This window comes from Bombina bombina, chromosome 8 (assembly GCF_027579735.1).
Source record: "Bombina bombina isolate aBomBom1 chromosome 8, aBomBom1.pri, whole genome shotgun sequence".
Classification (NCBI taxonomy): Eukaryota; Metazoa; Chordata; class Amphibia; order Anura; family Bombinatoridae; genus Bombina; species Bombina bombina.
Window position 1 is genome coordinate 262,702,061 of NC_069506.1, and position 16,085 is coordinate 262,718,145.

At 39.4% G+C, this 16,085-nt stretch overlaps 1 protein-coding gene across 9 annotated transcripts in view; it reads left to right on the forward strand.

The window, feature by feature from the left end:
* LOC128639111 (tRNA selenocysteine 1-associated protein 1-like) overlaps window positions 1-14,783 on the forward strand; it is a 159,151-nt gene extending 144,368 nt beyond the window's left edge. For all 9 annotated transcript variants that reach the window (XM_053691270.1, XM_053691272.1, XM_053691277.1 and 6 more), the window contains one exon: window positions 14,271-14,783. In XM_053691270.1, coding sequence (XP_053547245.1) covers window positions 14,271-14,401 — 131 coding nt within the window. In that variant the 3' untranslated portion in view covers window positions 14,402-14,783. The remainder of the gene's footprint in view (window positions 1-14,270) is intronic.
* The last annotated feature ends 1,302 nt before the right edge of the window (window positions 14,784-16,085 follow it).

A 16,085-nucleotide genomic window follows, 5' to 3' on the forward strand; every position in this document is an offset into this window, starting at 1 on the left:
CCTAATCTAATAGCCCTATCAAAATAAAAAAAAACCTAGCCTAAACTAAACTGCCAATAGCCCTTAAAAGGGCCTTTTGTGGGTCATTGCCCCAAAGAAATCAGCTCTTTTACCTGTAAAAAAAAAAAATACAAACAACCCCCCAACAGTAAAACCCACCACCCACACAACCAAACCCCCCAAATAAAATCCTATCTAAAAAACCTAAGCTCCCCATTGCTCTGAAAAGGGCATTTGGATGGGCATTGCCCTTAAAAGGGCATTTAGCTCTTTTTCTGTGCCCAAACCCCTAATCTAAAAGTAAAACCCACCCAATAAACCCTTAATAAAACCTAACACTAACTCCCGAAGATCCACTTACAGTTTTTGAAGACCGGACATCCATCCTCATCAAGCCGGGAGAAGTCTTCATCCAAGCGGGGCAGAAGTCCTCAACGAAGCCCGGAGTCTTCATCCAAGCAGCAAGAAGTCGTCCTCCAGGCAGGCATCCAGATGGCATCTTCTATCTTCATCCTTCCAACGCGGAGCGGCTCCATCTTTAAGAGATCCGACGCGGAGCATCCTCTTCTTTCGACTCCTCTTGAAGAATGAAGGTTCCTTTAAATGACATCGTCCAAGATGGTGTCCCTTGAATTCCGATTGGCTGATAGAATTCTATCAGCAAATCGGAATTAAAGGTGAAAAAATCCTGTTGGCTGATGCAATCAGCCAATAGGATTGAGCTTTAATCCTTTTGGCTGATCCAATCAGACAATAGGATTGAGCTCGCATTCTATTGGCTGTTCCAATCAGCCAATAGTATGCAAGCTCAATCCTATTGGCTGATTGGATCAGCCAATAGGATTGAAGTTCAATCTTGTTGGCTGATTGGATCAGCCAATAGGTTTGAAGCTCAATCTTGTTGGCTGATTGCATCAGCCAATAGGATTTTTTCACCTTTAATTCCGATTGGCTGATAGAATTCTATTAGCCAATCGGAATTCAAGGGACGCCATCTTGGATGATGTCATTTAAAGGAACCTTCAGTGTACGGCTGGGACTGTATGAAGAGGATACTCCGCGCCAGGTGTCTTGAAGATGGAGCCACTCCGCGTCGGAAAGATGAAGATACAAGATGCCATCTGGATGAAGACGTCTGCCCGTCTGGAGGACGACTTCTTGCCGCTTGGATCAAGACTTCTCCCGGCTTCGTTGAGGACTTCTGCCCCGCTTGGATGAAGACTTGGATCTCACTTTACAGACTGTTAACAATATCATTACTACCAGAATTTACAGAAAGCCAATGGCAGGCAATACAATCCTGCATGCACAATCCCAACATCCTCAACATTTAGTTCAGTCCATACCTAAGTCACAATTTATTAGAATTAGACGTAATACTAAGTTAGATAATACTTATGAACAACAGTCAATTGAACTCAGGGATAGACTTATTGCAAGAGGCTATAAATCAAATAAGTTAGAGGAATTGAGAAATACTGTTAGAAATCATGAAGGAATCACAATGACAAATAAACATGATAGTAACTTCAATGAAGCAATAGTATTTTCTAGTGATGCACCGAAATGGAAATTCTGGACCGAATCCGAAAATCCGGGATGCACTTGGCCGAAAAACGAAACTGATACCGAAAATGTATTTTTTCAAATTATTTTCAATTTTTTTTTTTTAGGTTTTTTTTTTGCATAATTAGAGCCAATAAAAAAAGCCCACACTTTTATTGAAAGTAACACACTAAAATTGGATAAAAATATCTTAAAACAATATGTGCTACACAATAATTTTACCAAGAAAAAAAAAAAACAGGCAAAAAAATAATGCCATTTTAGACCAAAATGTTTCTGCGACCAAAATTTTGGTGCATCCCTACTTAAAACAATTATAAATATCAATATACTGTATTATTCTTCATTTAGTTCTATGTAATAATCATATTTAACAGGTTGTTTTTTTTACCAATTATCCAAATAAAGTATAATCCTAGAAAACTCATTATATGCAGAACAGCAAGTGAAGTAATAAACTTGAACAGCAGCTCTAGGCTAGCATCAAATTTGAAATATGCTACACAATAATTTTACCGAAACTAAGAGGTAAAAAAAACGAAATAGCCAAAAATGCCATTTTCGGCCGAAACTTTCTGCGGCCGAAATTTCGGTGCATCCCTAGTATTTTCTACTCCTTTTAGCCAGCAATATAATGATATTGTTAAAATTTTGAAAAGACATTTACATTTGTTGCAAGCTGATGAGACATTGCAGCCTTATATTAAAAATTGTAAATTTGTGTCAAGAAAATCTAAAACTTTGGCACAAATTTTGTCTCCAAGTTTGGTTAAAAATAATTCACAACAGCTGCATACTGCTACCACCTGGCTAAATAAAAAGGGTACTTATAAGTGCGGCACTAGAACATGCTTAGCATGTCCAAACATTATTCAAGAAGATCATTTCTTATGTCGAGCAAATAAGAAAAAATATCAAATTGATTTGTATGCTAACTGTAGCTTTAAGTATGTAGTATATTTACTTACATGCAATTTATGTTTTTCTCAATATGTAGGTAAAACTACCGGTACAGTAAGGACATGTTTCAATGAACACATTAGAGATGTTATAAACTTTAGCAAAGATTCAACTGTAGCAGATCACTTTAATAGTTTTCATCTAACAAATATAGCGAGTCTTTCCTTACAAGTTATTGACATTGCCACTATTCCTTTAAGAGGTGGCAATAGGGATAAGATTCTTGAGAAAAAAGAGCTGTATTGGATACTTAAATTGTGCACACGTTTCCCATCAGGTATGAATAGAGAATGCGATAACTTTTTCATAGACAATTAATGTGAATATTTTAATATTATATTGTTAAGACGTTGGTAAATATATATATATATAAATATATTCATTCATCCCATTTTTCTCTAGGATTATCTATTATTATCAATATACATATTGTCACACAATAGCAATAACTTTTAACAAATTATTTGTGTAAACACTAGTTTGATAAGGTCCTTATAATTGTATGAGTATATGCAATGATAACTTAGTATCTATTATGGAGATTGTTTTTACTCTAATTATTTCCTTTTGGGCAGTAAGTGGTTAACTGGATTTCCGCTTCTGCCTATAAAGGTTTAGGGTTTAGGCATAGACTGTAGTCTATGAGTAAGCGCCTATTGTGGGCTTGAAAAATGTTAAACTGATTGTCTTCCTCCTGCCATGTCTGCATGTGTATTTTTAAAGATGGATTAATAAAGAACTTTTTCTGCTTTTAACTCTTTTCTTAGTCTGGAGTTGTACCTGGCGCTATCTCTCAAAAAGAGCTAAATGCCCTTTTAAGGGCAATGCCCATCCAAATGCCCTTTTCAGGGCAATGGGGAGCTTAGGTTTTTTAGATAGGATTTTATTTGGGGGGTTTGGTTGTGTGGGTGGTGGGTTTTACTGTTGGGGGGGTTGTTTGTTTGTTTTTTTTACAGGTAAAAGAGCTGATTTCTTTGGGCAATGCCCCGCAAAAGGCTCTTTTAAGGGCTATTGGCAGTTTAGTTTAGGGGTTTTTTTTTATTTTGGGGGGGCTTTTTTATTTTGATAGGGCTATTAGATTAGGTGTAATTAGTTTAAATATTTGATCATTTCTTTTTTATTTTGTCTAATTTAGTGTTTATTTTTTTGTAATTTAGTTAATTGTATTTAATTAATGTAATTTATTTAATTTTAGTGTAATGTTAGGTTTTAGTGTAACTCAGGTTAGGTTTTATTTTACAGGTAAATTTGTATTTATTTCTTTCATGTAATTAGCAAGAGTCCATGAGCTAGTGACGTATGGGATATACATTCCTACCAGGAGGGGCAAAGTTTCCCAAACCTCAAAATGCCTATAAATACACCCCTCACCACACCCACAATTCAGTTTTACAAACTTTGCCTCCTATGGAGGTGGTGAAGTAAGTTTGTGCTAGATTCTACGTTGATATGCGCTCCGCAGCAGGTTGGAGCCCGGTTTTCCTCTCAGCGTGCAGTGAATGTCAGAGGGATGTGAGGAGAGTATTGCCTATTTGAATGCAGTGATCTCCTTCTACGGGGTCTATTTCATAGGTTCTCTGTTATCGGTCGTAGAGATTCATCTCTTACCTCCCTTTTCAGATCGACGATATACTCTTATTTATATACCATTACCTCTGCTGATTCTCGTTTCAGTACTGGTTTGGCTTTCTACAAACATGTAGATGAGTGTCCTGGGGTAAGTAAGTCTTATTTTCTGTGACACTCTAAGCTATGGTTGGGCACTTTGTTTATAAAGTTCTAAATATATGTATTCAAACATTTATTTGCCTTGACTCAGGATGTTCAACATTCCTTATTTTCAGACAGTCAGTTTCATATTTGGGATAATGCCCTTGAATCAATTATTTTCTCCAACATAGGTGTGTCCGGTCCACGGCGTCATCCTTACTTGTGGGATATTCTCTTCCCCAACAGGAAATGGCAAAGAGTCCCAGCAAAGCTGGTCACATGATCCCTCCTAGGCTCCGCCCACCCCAGTCATTCTCTTTGCCGTTGCACAGGCAACATCTCCACAAAGATGGTTAAGAGTTTTTTGGTGTTTAAATGTAGTTTTTATTCTTCAATCAAGTGTTTGTTATTTTAAAATAGTGCTGGTATGTACTATTTACTCTGAAACAGAAAAAAGATGAAGATTTCTGTTTGTAAGAGGAAGATGATTTTAGCAGAAGTTACTAAAATCGATTGCTGTTTCCACACAGGACTGTTGAGATGAAGTAACTTCAGTTGGGGGAAACAGTTGGCAGACTTTTCTGCTTAAGGTATGACTGGCCATATTTCTAACAAGACTATGTAATGCTGGAAGGCTGTCATTTCCCCTTATGGGGACCGGTAAGCCATTTTCTTAGTTAAATAAAAGAATAAAGGGCTTCATAAGGGCTTAAAAAACTGGTAGACATTTTTCTGGGCTAAAACGATTGCTTTGCTAGGCATATTTTGCAGATTCTAACTATTAATGGTTATTATAATCTTGGGGATTGTTTAGAAAAACGGCAGGCACTGTGTTGGACACCTTTTTCAGATGGGGGCCTTTTCTAGTTATAGACAGAGCCTCATTTTCGCGCCACTAATGCACAGTTGTTTTTGGAGAGCAAGGCAAGCAGATGCATGTGTGAGGAGCTAAGAATCACTGAAAAAGCTTATAGAAGGCATCATTTGGTATCGTATTCCCCTCTGGGCTTGGTTGGGACTCAGCAAAGCATATAGCTGGGACTGTATAGGGGTTAAATGTAAAAACGGCTCCGGTTCCGTTAATTTAAGGGTTAAAGCTCTGAAATTTGGTGTGCAATACTTTTAAGGCTTTAAGACACTGTGGTGAAATTTTGGTGAATTTTGAACAATTCCTTCATACTTTTTCACATATTCAGTAATAAAGTGTTTTCAGTTTGAAATTTAAAGTGACAGTAACGGTTTTATTTTAAAACGTTTTTTGTGCTTTGTTGACAAGTTTAAGCCTGTTTAACATGTCTGTACCATCAGATAAGCTATGTTCTATATGTATGAAAGCCAAGGTGTCTCCCCATTTAAATTTGTGATAATTGTGCCATAGTGTCCAAACAAAGTAGGGACAGCAATGCCACAGATAATGATATTGCCCAAGATGATTCCTCAAATGAGGGGAGTAAACATGATACTACATCATCCCCTTCTGTGTCTACACCAGTTTTGCCCACACAAGAGGCCCCTAGTACATCTAGTGCGCCAATTCTTATTACCATGCAACAATTAACGGCTGTAATGGATAACTCTATAGCAAACATTTTATCCAAAATGCCTACTTATCAGAGAAAGCGCGATTGCTCTGTTTTAAACACTGAAGAGCAAGAGGACGCTGATGATAACTGTTCTGACATACCCTCACACGAATCTGAAGGGGCCATGAGGGAGGTTTTGTCTGAGGGAGAAATTTCAGATTCAGGAAAAATTTCTCAACATGCTGAACCTGATGTTGTGACATTTAAATTTAAATTAGAACATCTCCGCGCACTGCTTAAGGAGGTATTATCTACTCTGGATGATTGTGACAATTTGGTCATTCCAGAGAAATTATGTAAGATGGACAAGTTCCTAGAGGTTCCGGTGCCCCCAGACGCTTTTCCTATACCCAAGCGGGTGGCGGACATAGTAAATAAAGAGTGGGAAAGGCCCGGCATACCTTTTGTCCCCCCCCCCCCCCCCTATATTTAAGAAATTGTTTCCTATAGTCGACCCCAGAAAGGACTTATGGCAGACAGTCCCCAAGGTCGAGGGGGCGGTTTCTACTCTAAACAAACGCACTACTATTCCTATCGAAGATAGTTGTGCTTTCAAAGATCCTATGGATAAAAAATTAGAGGGTTTGCTTAAAAAGATTTTTGTTCAGCAAGGTTACCTTCTACAACCAATTTCATGCATTGTTCCTGTCACTACGGCAGCGTGTTTCTGGTTCGAGGAACTAGAAAAGTCGCTCAATAAAGAATCTTCGTATGAGGAGGTTATGGACAGAGTTCAAGCACTTAAATTGGCTAACTCTTTTATTTTAGATGCCGCTTTGCAATTAGCTAGATTAGCGGCGAAAAATTCAGGGTTTGCTATCGTGGCGCGCAGAGCGCTTTGGCTAAAGTCTTGGTCAGCGGATGTGTCTTCCAAGACAAAATTGCTTAACATCCCTTTCAAGGGTAAAACATTATTTGGACCTGATTTGAAAGAGATTATTTCAGACATCACTGGGGGAAAGGGCCACGCCCTCCCACAGGATAGGTCTTTTAAGGCTAAAAATAAGCCTAATTTTCGTCCATTTCGCAGAAACGGACCAGCCTCTAATTCTACATCCTCTAAGCAAGAGGGTAATTCTTCACAACCCAAACCAGCCTGGAGACCAATGCAAGGCTGGAACAAGGGTAAGCAGGCCAAGAAGCCTACCACTGCTACCAAAACAGCATGAAGGGATGGCCCCCGATCCGGGACCGGATCTGGTGGGGGGCAGACTTTCTCTCTTTGCTCAGGCTTGGGCAAGAGATGTTCAGGATCCTTGGGCGCTAGAAATAGTTTCTCAAGGGTATCTCCTGGAATTCAAGGAACTACCCCCAAGGGGAAGGTTCCACAGGTCTCAATTATCTTCAAACCAAATAAAAAGACAGGCATTCTTACATTGTGTAGAAGACCTGTTAAAGATGGGAGTGATTCATCCAGTTCCAATAAGAGAACAAGGGATGGGTTTTTATTCCAACCTGTTCATAGTTCCCAAAAAAGAGGGAACATTCAGACCAATTTTGGATCTCAAGATCCTAAACAAATTTCTCAAGTTTCCATCGTTCAAAATGGAAACTATTCGAACGATCCTACCTACTATCCAGGAAAATCAATTTATGACTACCGTGGATTTAAAGGATGCGTACCTACGTATTCCTATCCACAAGGAACATCATCAGTTCCTAAGGTTCGCTTTTCTGGACAAGCATTACCAGTTTGTGGCACTTCCATTCGGATTAGCCACTGCTCCAAGGATTTTCACAAAGGTACTAGGGTCCCTTCTAGCGGTTCTAAGACCAAGGGGCATTGCAGTAGTACCTTACTTGGACGACATCCTGATTCAAGCGTTGTCTCTGTCAAAAGCAAAGGCTCATACGGACATCGTCCTAGCCTTTCTCAGATCTCACGGATGGAAGGTGAACAAAGAAAAAAGTTCTCTGTCCCCGTCAACAAGAGTTCCCTTCTTGGGAACAATAATAGATTCCTTAGAAATGAGGATTTTTCTGACAGAGGTCAGAAAATCAAAAATTCTAAGCTCTTGTCAAGTACTTCATTCTGTTCTTCGTCCTTCCATAGCGCAGTGCATGGAAGTAATAGGATTGATGGTTGCAGCAATGGACATAGTTCCTTTTGCACGAATTCATCTAAGACCATTACAACTGTGCATGCTCAGACAGTGGAATGGGGATTATACAGACTTGTCTCCAACGATTCAAGTAGATCAAAAGACCAGAGATTCACTCCGTTGGTGGCTGACCCTGGACAATCTGTCACAGGGAATGAGCTTCCGCAGACCAGAGTGGGTCATTGTCACGACCGACGCCAGCCTGGTGGGCTGGGGTGCGGTCTGGGAACCCCTGAAAGCTCAGGGTCTATGGTCTCGGGAAGAATCTCTTCTCCCGATAAACATTCTGGAACTGAGAGCAATATTCAATGCTCTCAAAGCTTGGCCTCAACTAGCAAAGGCCAAATTCATAAGGTTTCAATCAGACAACATGACGACTGTTGCATATATCAATCATCAGGGGGGAACAAGGAGTTCCCTGGCGATGGAAGAAGTGACCAAAATAATTCAATGGGCGGAGGATCACTCCTGCCACTTGTCTGCAATCCACATCCCAGGAGTGGAAAATTGGGAAGCGGATTTTCTGAGTCGTCAGACATTTCATCCGGGGGAGTGGGAACTCCATCCGGAAATCTTTGCCCAAATAACTCAATTATGGGGCATTCCAGACATGGATCTGATGGCGTCTCGTCAGAACTTTAAGGTTCCTTGCTACGGGTCCAGATCCAGGGATCCCAAGGCGACTCTAGTAGATGCACTAGTAGCACCTTGGACCTTCAACCTAGCTTATGTATTCCCACCGTTTCCTCTCATTCCCAGGCTGGTAGCCAGGATCAATCAGGAGAGGGCTTCGGTGATCTTGATAGCTCCTGCGTGGCCACGCAGGACTTGGTATGCAGACCTGGTGAATATGTCATAGGCTCCACCATGGAAGCTACCTTTGAGACAGGACCTTCTTGTTCAAGGTCCATTCGAACATCCGAATCTGGTTTCCCTCCAACTGACGGCTTGGAGATTGAACGCTTGATTTTATCAAAGCGTGGGTTTTCAGATTCTGTAATAGATACTCTGATTCAGGCTAGAAAGCCTGTAACTAGAAAAATTTACCATAAAATATGGAAAAAATATATCTGTTGGTGTGAATCTAAAGGATTCCCATGGAACAAGATAAAAATTCCTAAGATTCTATCCTTTCTACAAGAAGGTTTGGAGAAAGGATTATCTGCAAGTTCTCTGAAGGGACAGATCTCTGCTTTATCTGTTTTACTTCACAAAAGGCTGGCAGCTGTGCCAGATGTTCAAGCATTTGTTCAGGCTCTGGTTAGAATCAAGCCTGTTTACAGACCTTTGACTCCTCCCTGGAGTCTAAATCTAGTTCTTTCAGTTCTTCAAGGGGTTCCGTTTGAACCCTTACATTCCGTAGATATTAAGTTATTATCTTGGAAAGTTTTGTTTTTGGTTGCAATTTCTTCTGCTAGAAGAGTTTCAGAGTTATCTGCTCTGCAGTGTTCTCCGCCCTATCTGGTGTTCCATGCAGATAAGGTGGTTTTGCGTACTAAGCCTGGTTTTCTTCCGAAAGTTGTTTCCAACAAAAATATTAACCAGGAGATAGTTGTACCTTCTTTGTGTCCGAATCCAGTTTCAAAGAAGGAACGTTTGTTACACAATTTGGACGTAGTCCGTGCTCTAAAATTTTATTTAGAGGCTACTAAAGATTTCAGACAAACATCTTCCTTGTTTGTTGTTTATTCTGGTAAAAGGAGAGGTCAAAAAGCGACTTCTACCTCTCTTTCCTTTTGGCTTAAAAGCATTATCCGATTGGCTTATGAGACTGCCGGACGGCAGCCTCCTGAAAGAATCACAGCTCACTCCACTAGGGCTGTGGCTTCCACATGGGCCTTCAAGAACGAGGCTTCTGTTGACCAGATATGTAAGGCAGCGACTTGGTCTTCACTGCACACTTTTGCCAAATTTTACAAATTTGATACTTTTGCTTCTTCGGAGGCTATTTTTGGGAGAAAGGTTTTGCAAGCCGTGGTGCCTTCCATTTAGGTGACCTGATTTGCTCCCTCCCTTCATCCGTGTCCTAAAGCTTTGGTATTGGTTCCCACAAGTAAGGATGACGCCGTGGACCGGACACACCTATGTTGGAGAAAACAGAATTTATGCTTACCTGATAAATTACTTTCTCCAACGGTGTGTCCAGGTCCACGGCCCGCCCTGGTTTTTTTAATCAGGTCTGATGAATTATTTTCTCTAACTACAGTCACCACGGTATCATATGATTTCTCCTATATATATTTCCTCCTGTCCGTCGGTCGAATGACTGGGGTGGGCGGAGCCTAGGAGGGATCATGTGACCAGCTTTGCTGGGACTCTTTGCCATTTCCTGTTGGGGAAGAGAATATCCCACAAGTAAGGATGACGCCGTGGACCGGACACACCGTTGGAGAAAGTAATTTATCAGGTAAGCATAAATTCTGTTTTTCTTACCTTAAAATTTGACTTTTTTTCCCTGTGGGCTGTTAGGCTCGCGGGGGCTGAAAATGCTTCATTTTATTGCGTCATTCTTGGCGCAGACTTTTTTGGCGCAAAAAATCTTTTCTGTTTCCGGCGTCATACGTGTCGCCGGAAGTTGCGTCATTTTTGACGTTCTTTTGCGCCAAAGATGTCGGCGTTCCGGATGTGGCGTCATTTTTGGCGCCAAAAAGCATTTAGGCGCCAAATAATGTGGGCGTCTTATTTGGCGCTAAAAAATATGGGCGTCGCTTTTGTCTCCACATTATTTAAGTCTCATTTTTTCTTTGCTTCTGGTTGCTAGAAGCTTGTTCATTGTCATTTTTTCCCATTCCTGAAACTGTCATTTAAGGAATTTGATCAATTTTGCTTTATATGTTGTTTTTTCTCTTACATATTGCAAGATGTCTCACGTTGCATCTGAGTCAGAAGATACTTCAGGAAAATCGCTGTCTGGTGCTGGAACTACCAAAGCTAAGTGTATCTGCTGTAAACTTAAAATAAATACAAACTTAGCCGTGAAATAAAAATAAAACCTAAGATAGCTACAATGTAACTATTAGTTATATTGTATCTAGCTTAGGGTTTATTTTACAGGTAAGTATTTAGTTTTAAATAGGAATTAGTTAGGTAATCATAGCAATTTTTATTTAGATTTATTTTAATTATATTAAAGTTATGGGTGTTAGGGTTAGACTTGGGGTTAGGTTTAGGGGTTAATAACTTTAGTATAGTGTCGGCGGCGACGTTGGGGGCGGCAGATTAGGGGTAAATAATATTTAACTAGTGTTTGCGATGCGGGAGTGCGGCGGTTTAGGGGTTAATATGTTTATTATAGTGGCGGCGATGTCCGGAGCGGCAGATTTGGGGTTAATAAATTTATTTTAGTGTTTGTGATGTGGGAGGGCCTCGGTTTAGGGGTTAATAGGTAGTTTATGGGTGTTAGTGTACTTTTTAACACTTTAGTTATGAGTTTTATGCTACAGCTTTGTAGCGCAAAACCCATAACTACTGACTTTAGGTGGCGGAACGAATCTTGTCGGTATAGGCTGTACCGCTCATTTTTTGGCCTACCAGGCAAAACTCGTAATACCGGCGCTATGGAAGTTCCATTGAAAAAGGACTTTTTGAAAGTTGCGGTAGTTACGTTGCGTTACGGCCAAAAATGTGTGCGGTACAGCTATACCTACAAGACTTGTAAAAGCAGCGGTAGTAAAAAAGCAGCGTTATGAGCCATAACGCAAAACTCTTAATCTGGCTGATTGTTAGTAATTTCCAAATTGTTACAAATACTTTTCTTTTTTCCTTTGTGCTCATGGTGTGTTGCATATTTCTGAGTATGCTTGGGGGAGATGATAGGAGAGAGCCCAAAGGCAGAGCATGCTGTGATCTGAGATGTCATTGCAGAAAATGCAGCATGTCTGCAGAAAGAATGTGACACATGCAGAAAGAATGTGACACTTGCACTTTGCACCACATTAGACTGTTCTCTTCAAACAGAGCTTTGCTCTGGCTGCATTGTGTAAGTTTTCCATAAAACAGTGCATCCAGAGCAAAGTGCTGTTTGAAGAGAACAGTCAAATATGGAGCAGGGGTAAAAAGCAACAGTGACTGGTTATCTGGGATTTTTCAACCCTGTCCCTTAGCCTTTCACAGTCTGCAAAGCTGTGACTTCTGAATGTAAGATGTTCTTGTGAGCAATGCACCTTTTTTTATTACATTTCTACCTTTTGATGTTAGACTAAGAGGAAAGGCAACAAATTTGAGACATTTTCAAAACATTTATTTTTTGTCTGCAGCTAATTTGCAAAGCAATTTCAACTGTTGCACTTTATTATAAAAGTTTAAAAATTGCTTTACTCTTCAGCTAATCAACACATTGCAAATTGAGCTGGTGCTTTAGTGTAACTGTCTAATTTAAAATTGAATTTTATTTCAAAATGACCTGAAGAAATTTTTTCACAGTAAAATTCTCATTGCAGAAAGTGAAGAGTTCTGCCTCTGGGGGGAAGAGATCTGCAGGAGGGGATGTATTGTTTAGGTCATTTGATTTCATATCTTCTGAGTTTTATTTTTATAAATCCAAGTTCCTTAACATCGTAGGAGATTCCAATTCAGTTCCAGTACCATGAGAAACCAAAGAAATTGTTATTCCAAGCACCTTTCCAGTGCTTTATTCATAGCCAAATTATCCTGTGATCCCTTTGTTACTCATTCAGCAGAGGTTAATTCTTCATCTGCATAGCTTACCTTACCTGCTTATTCCCCTCCCACTCATACAGACATTTGTCAGGCTTATAAACCTTGTCAGACTTTATCCAGTCTAAGCATGGGTTTTCCAGAGGTTGTTAGTGTGAGTTTATCAGTTCTGCTTTGGTTGTGGGTACGAGTGACGGATCCAGCAGGAAGCATGGTCAGTGGTAGCTGCCTGAAATAGTTATTTACGGTGCTGTGGTCGGTCATGAGAATAATTAATAACACTGTAGGGGACTTCAAGAATTACTGGGATTAGCATAAGGCTATCCTATGAACTAAATAAGCTTACACTTTTAGGAAATTTTGGGCAGACTTGTTGGGTCTATGTTTTTTATCTGCAGCATTGGAACTACAGCCATCTTTATTTCTCCTCTTGTGTATAAGGTCTGTAGCTTATATCAAAGCACCAGAAAACTGAATATAGCACACACACACACACACACACACACTAAAGCTTATTCAGACCAGTGACACCAACTAACTTTATATCCTGGAGAATTGTGTTTTATTTAGAAAATTATACACTCACTTTTCCTAACTGTGGACTAATCATGACATTACACATGACATGACAGCCCAGCAACATCTATACACTCATGTCTCACTTCATGTCTTTAAAACGAACGGAGAAGGAAATTGCTTGAGGTTGAAAGAAACTTAGGGAGGTGAATGTTTTTTTTTACAAACCTTCTAATACAAACAATAGTTGACATTGTTAAATCCATCCCCAACCTTTTTATATCTCTCCCAAGTTTGGACAACACTATTAAGTCTTCTACCATCCCATAGGTGGAAGATCTTGAGGGTAAAGTATGATAGTTGACAGCAAGAGAAGGGGAACGATGGCACTACAGGTGTTGTGTCCCACTGGTATAATTCTTATAATAAGCCCCTATACAAATTAGGGGTTAATGGATATTAAATATGAAGAAAAGGGGACAGGGGTGCTGTACATAGACTGAGACAACAACTAGACAAAAATTCTAATGCTTAGCATTAGAGAAGTATGTACCTGAATAGCACTCTACAACACACTGGATTGCTAAATAATAGGATGCTGTCATTGCACAATTTGGGAAACTCCCAATAGAAGGGGTTAAAACTTAACTTTTATTAATATATAAAAAAAATAAAAAATGTTTTTAAATCTCTCTGTGTCTAAAATATGATAGTTCTCTGAAATATGGAGCGTGTGACCTTGGTGATGGTTATCAAGTGGTTGTGTATATGCTGTGCTGCAGAATATAGTGGACGCCTCTGACGGCAATTAGCTCTGTTAAAAAATCATACAGACAATGTTGTCTTTAAATTCCTATGGCATTGGTTTGCTGTTTTCAGTTTATTTTTCCCCCAAATAGCTCCTTATAGGTATTTTGTAGAATTTATCCTCTTTCCGAAGCAAGACCAAATCCAGTGTTATACTTTCTTGTGAAAACCGTTAAATACTTATAATTATCTCATTAATTTAGAGGTATTGTGTGTGTTGTGTAACATTGTAAATGACTCTATAATCCTATTTCATGGTACAAGCTGTCTGAAGTTGGATCTCATAGTCTCATTGAGTACTGCTAGTGCCTCATTCTTCAGCATTTGAATTATGTGTAAATGTCAAGTAATTTATTATTTGTCTTCACAGATCCTATGACCACGCTGGATGTAAATGAAGCCAATAGACAGTTCATACAATATAGTGAAGATGTGTACAACGCACTTATGGACTGTCATTGGCAGCCTTTAGACTCTGTTACTTCTAGTATACCCTCATAAAGATCAATTCTGCAGCCGTCATAAATTGAACTGTGCCACGAACAGGCACTGCACCTTGGTTTGATGACTTTGTAGTTTCATACATTAATAAATCCAGAGGAAGCATTATTTTGTATCATCAATGGATGGTGTCAATTCAAAATAACATTGTGCTCTTCTCTTGTGTTCATAATTAAAGTTGTAAATTAAAATATATAAATTGTTAAATTTGCTGTTTATTACAAATACTGTATTGTATATTGTATTGAAACTGGCATGAACATTATGTTTACGTTTTCATTTTTATATGGTAAACTCTAAGTGAATGTTTTTTTAATAGCTCTGTGTTATGTACTGGTTTTTTTAGGCATAATTGTGTTATAAATGTATAATTGTTTCAGCATCTTTGTCCGGCTATATCTTGGTAGTTTTACTTGAATACATTGTCCATTGCCACCTATACATACTGTAACTTCAAATTGCTTACACTTTGGCTGTAGAATTGCTGAATTTGAAGCATGGGTGCAAAACCCTCTTTCTCTCATGCTCTTTGAATAATTTCTCTAATACTTAAGAAGTAAAACCTAAAATCAAAGATATTCAAGATCTTCCCCAACGTCCTAAATGCTCTGTGTAAGTGCACTTTAAGGGATCCGCACGGTCTGCACCTATTGTAATTCCTCACACCAGTATTAGTATCACCATAGGAAATATGGTACGAATTGCTCAGTTCCAAGATGAGTGTCTATAGGTATATAATCCTGAAATCAGGAATCACTAGTGGACACATATAGCTTGCCTTTAAACTATGGTACATTCCAAAAAGAGAGCTTATACACACCTCTAAAAATAGTAAAATACAAGGCAATGTAAGTATAAATAAGGAACGTGTAGTTTCTCTTGCAAGGTGTATCCAGTCCACGGATTCATCCTTACTTGTGGGATATTCTCATTCCCTACAGGAAGTGGCAAAGAGAGCACACAGCAAAGCTGTCCATATAGCTCCCCCTCTGGCTCCGCCCCCCAGTCATTCCATTTGCCGCTCTAACAAGTAGCATCTCCACGGGAGGGTAAAGTGAATGTGGTGTTAGATTTGTAGTTTTATATCTTCAATCAAAAGTTTGTTATTTTTAAATAGTACCGGTTTGTGCTATTTACTCTCTGGCAGAAATATGATGAAGAATTCTGCTGAGAGGAAAATGATTTTAGCATGTTGTAACTAAAATCCATTGCTGTTCCCACACAGGACTGAGGAGTACCAGAAAACTTCAGTTGGGGGGAACAGTTTGCAGGCTTAACTGCTTTGAGGTATGTTTCAGTCATATTTTTTCTAGTCAAGACAGATAATGCTAAAAGACTGACAAGATTCCCCATGTGGGAAGGGTAAGCCATGTTCTGAGACTTAGTATAGAACTAGAGGCTTATTTAAGAGCTCAATAGACTGGTTATTACTTTTACAGGGCAATCGATTATTTTATTTAGCAAAATACTCTTTATTGACACTTTTTAAGCACTTTTGGTGTGTTTATTGGGGTTTTATTCCACATGGCATTATTTTTAGTCACCTAAATTGGGTTCTGAAGGCCCCACAGCTCCGGAGTGGAGTGGGAGGGGCCTAATTTTGCGCCTCAGTTGCGCAGCTTATTCTGACAGATTTCCTTGCATGCTGCTTCACATGGGTCCAGAGACTGCTTGAGGACTTCAG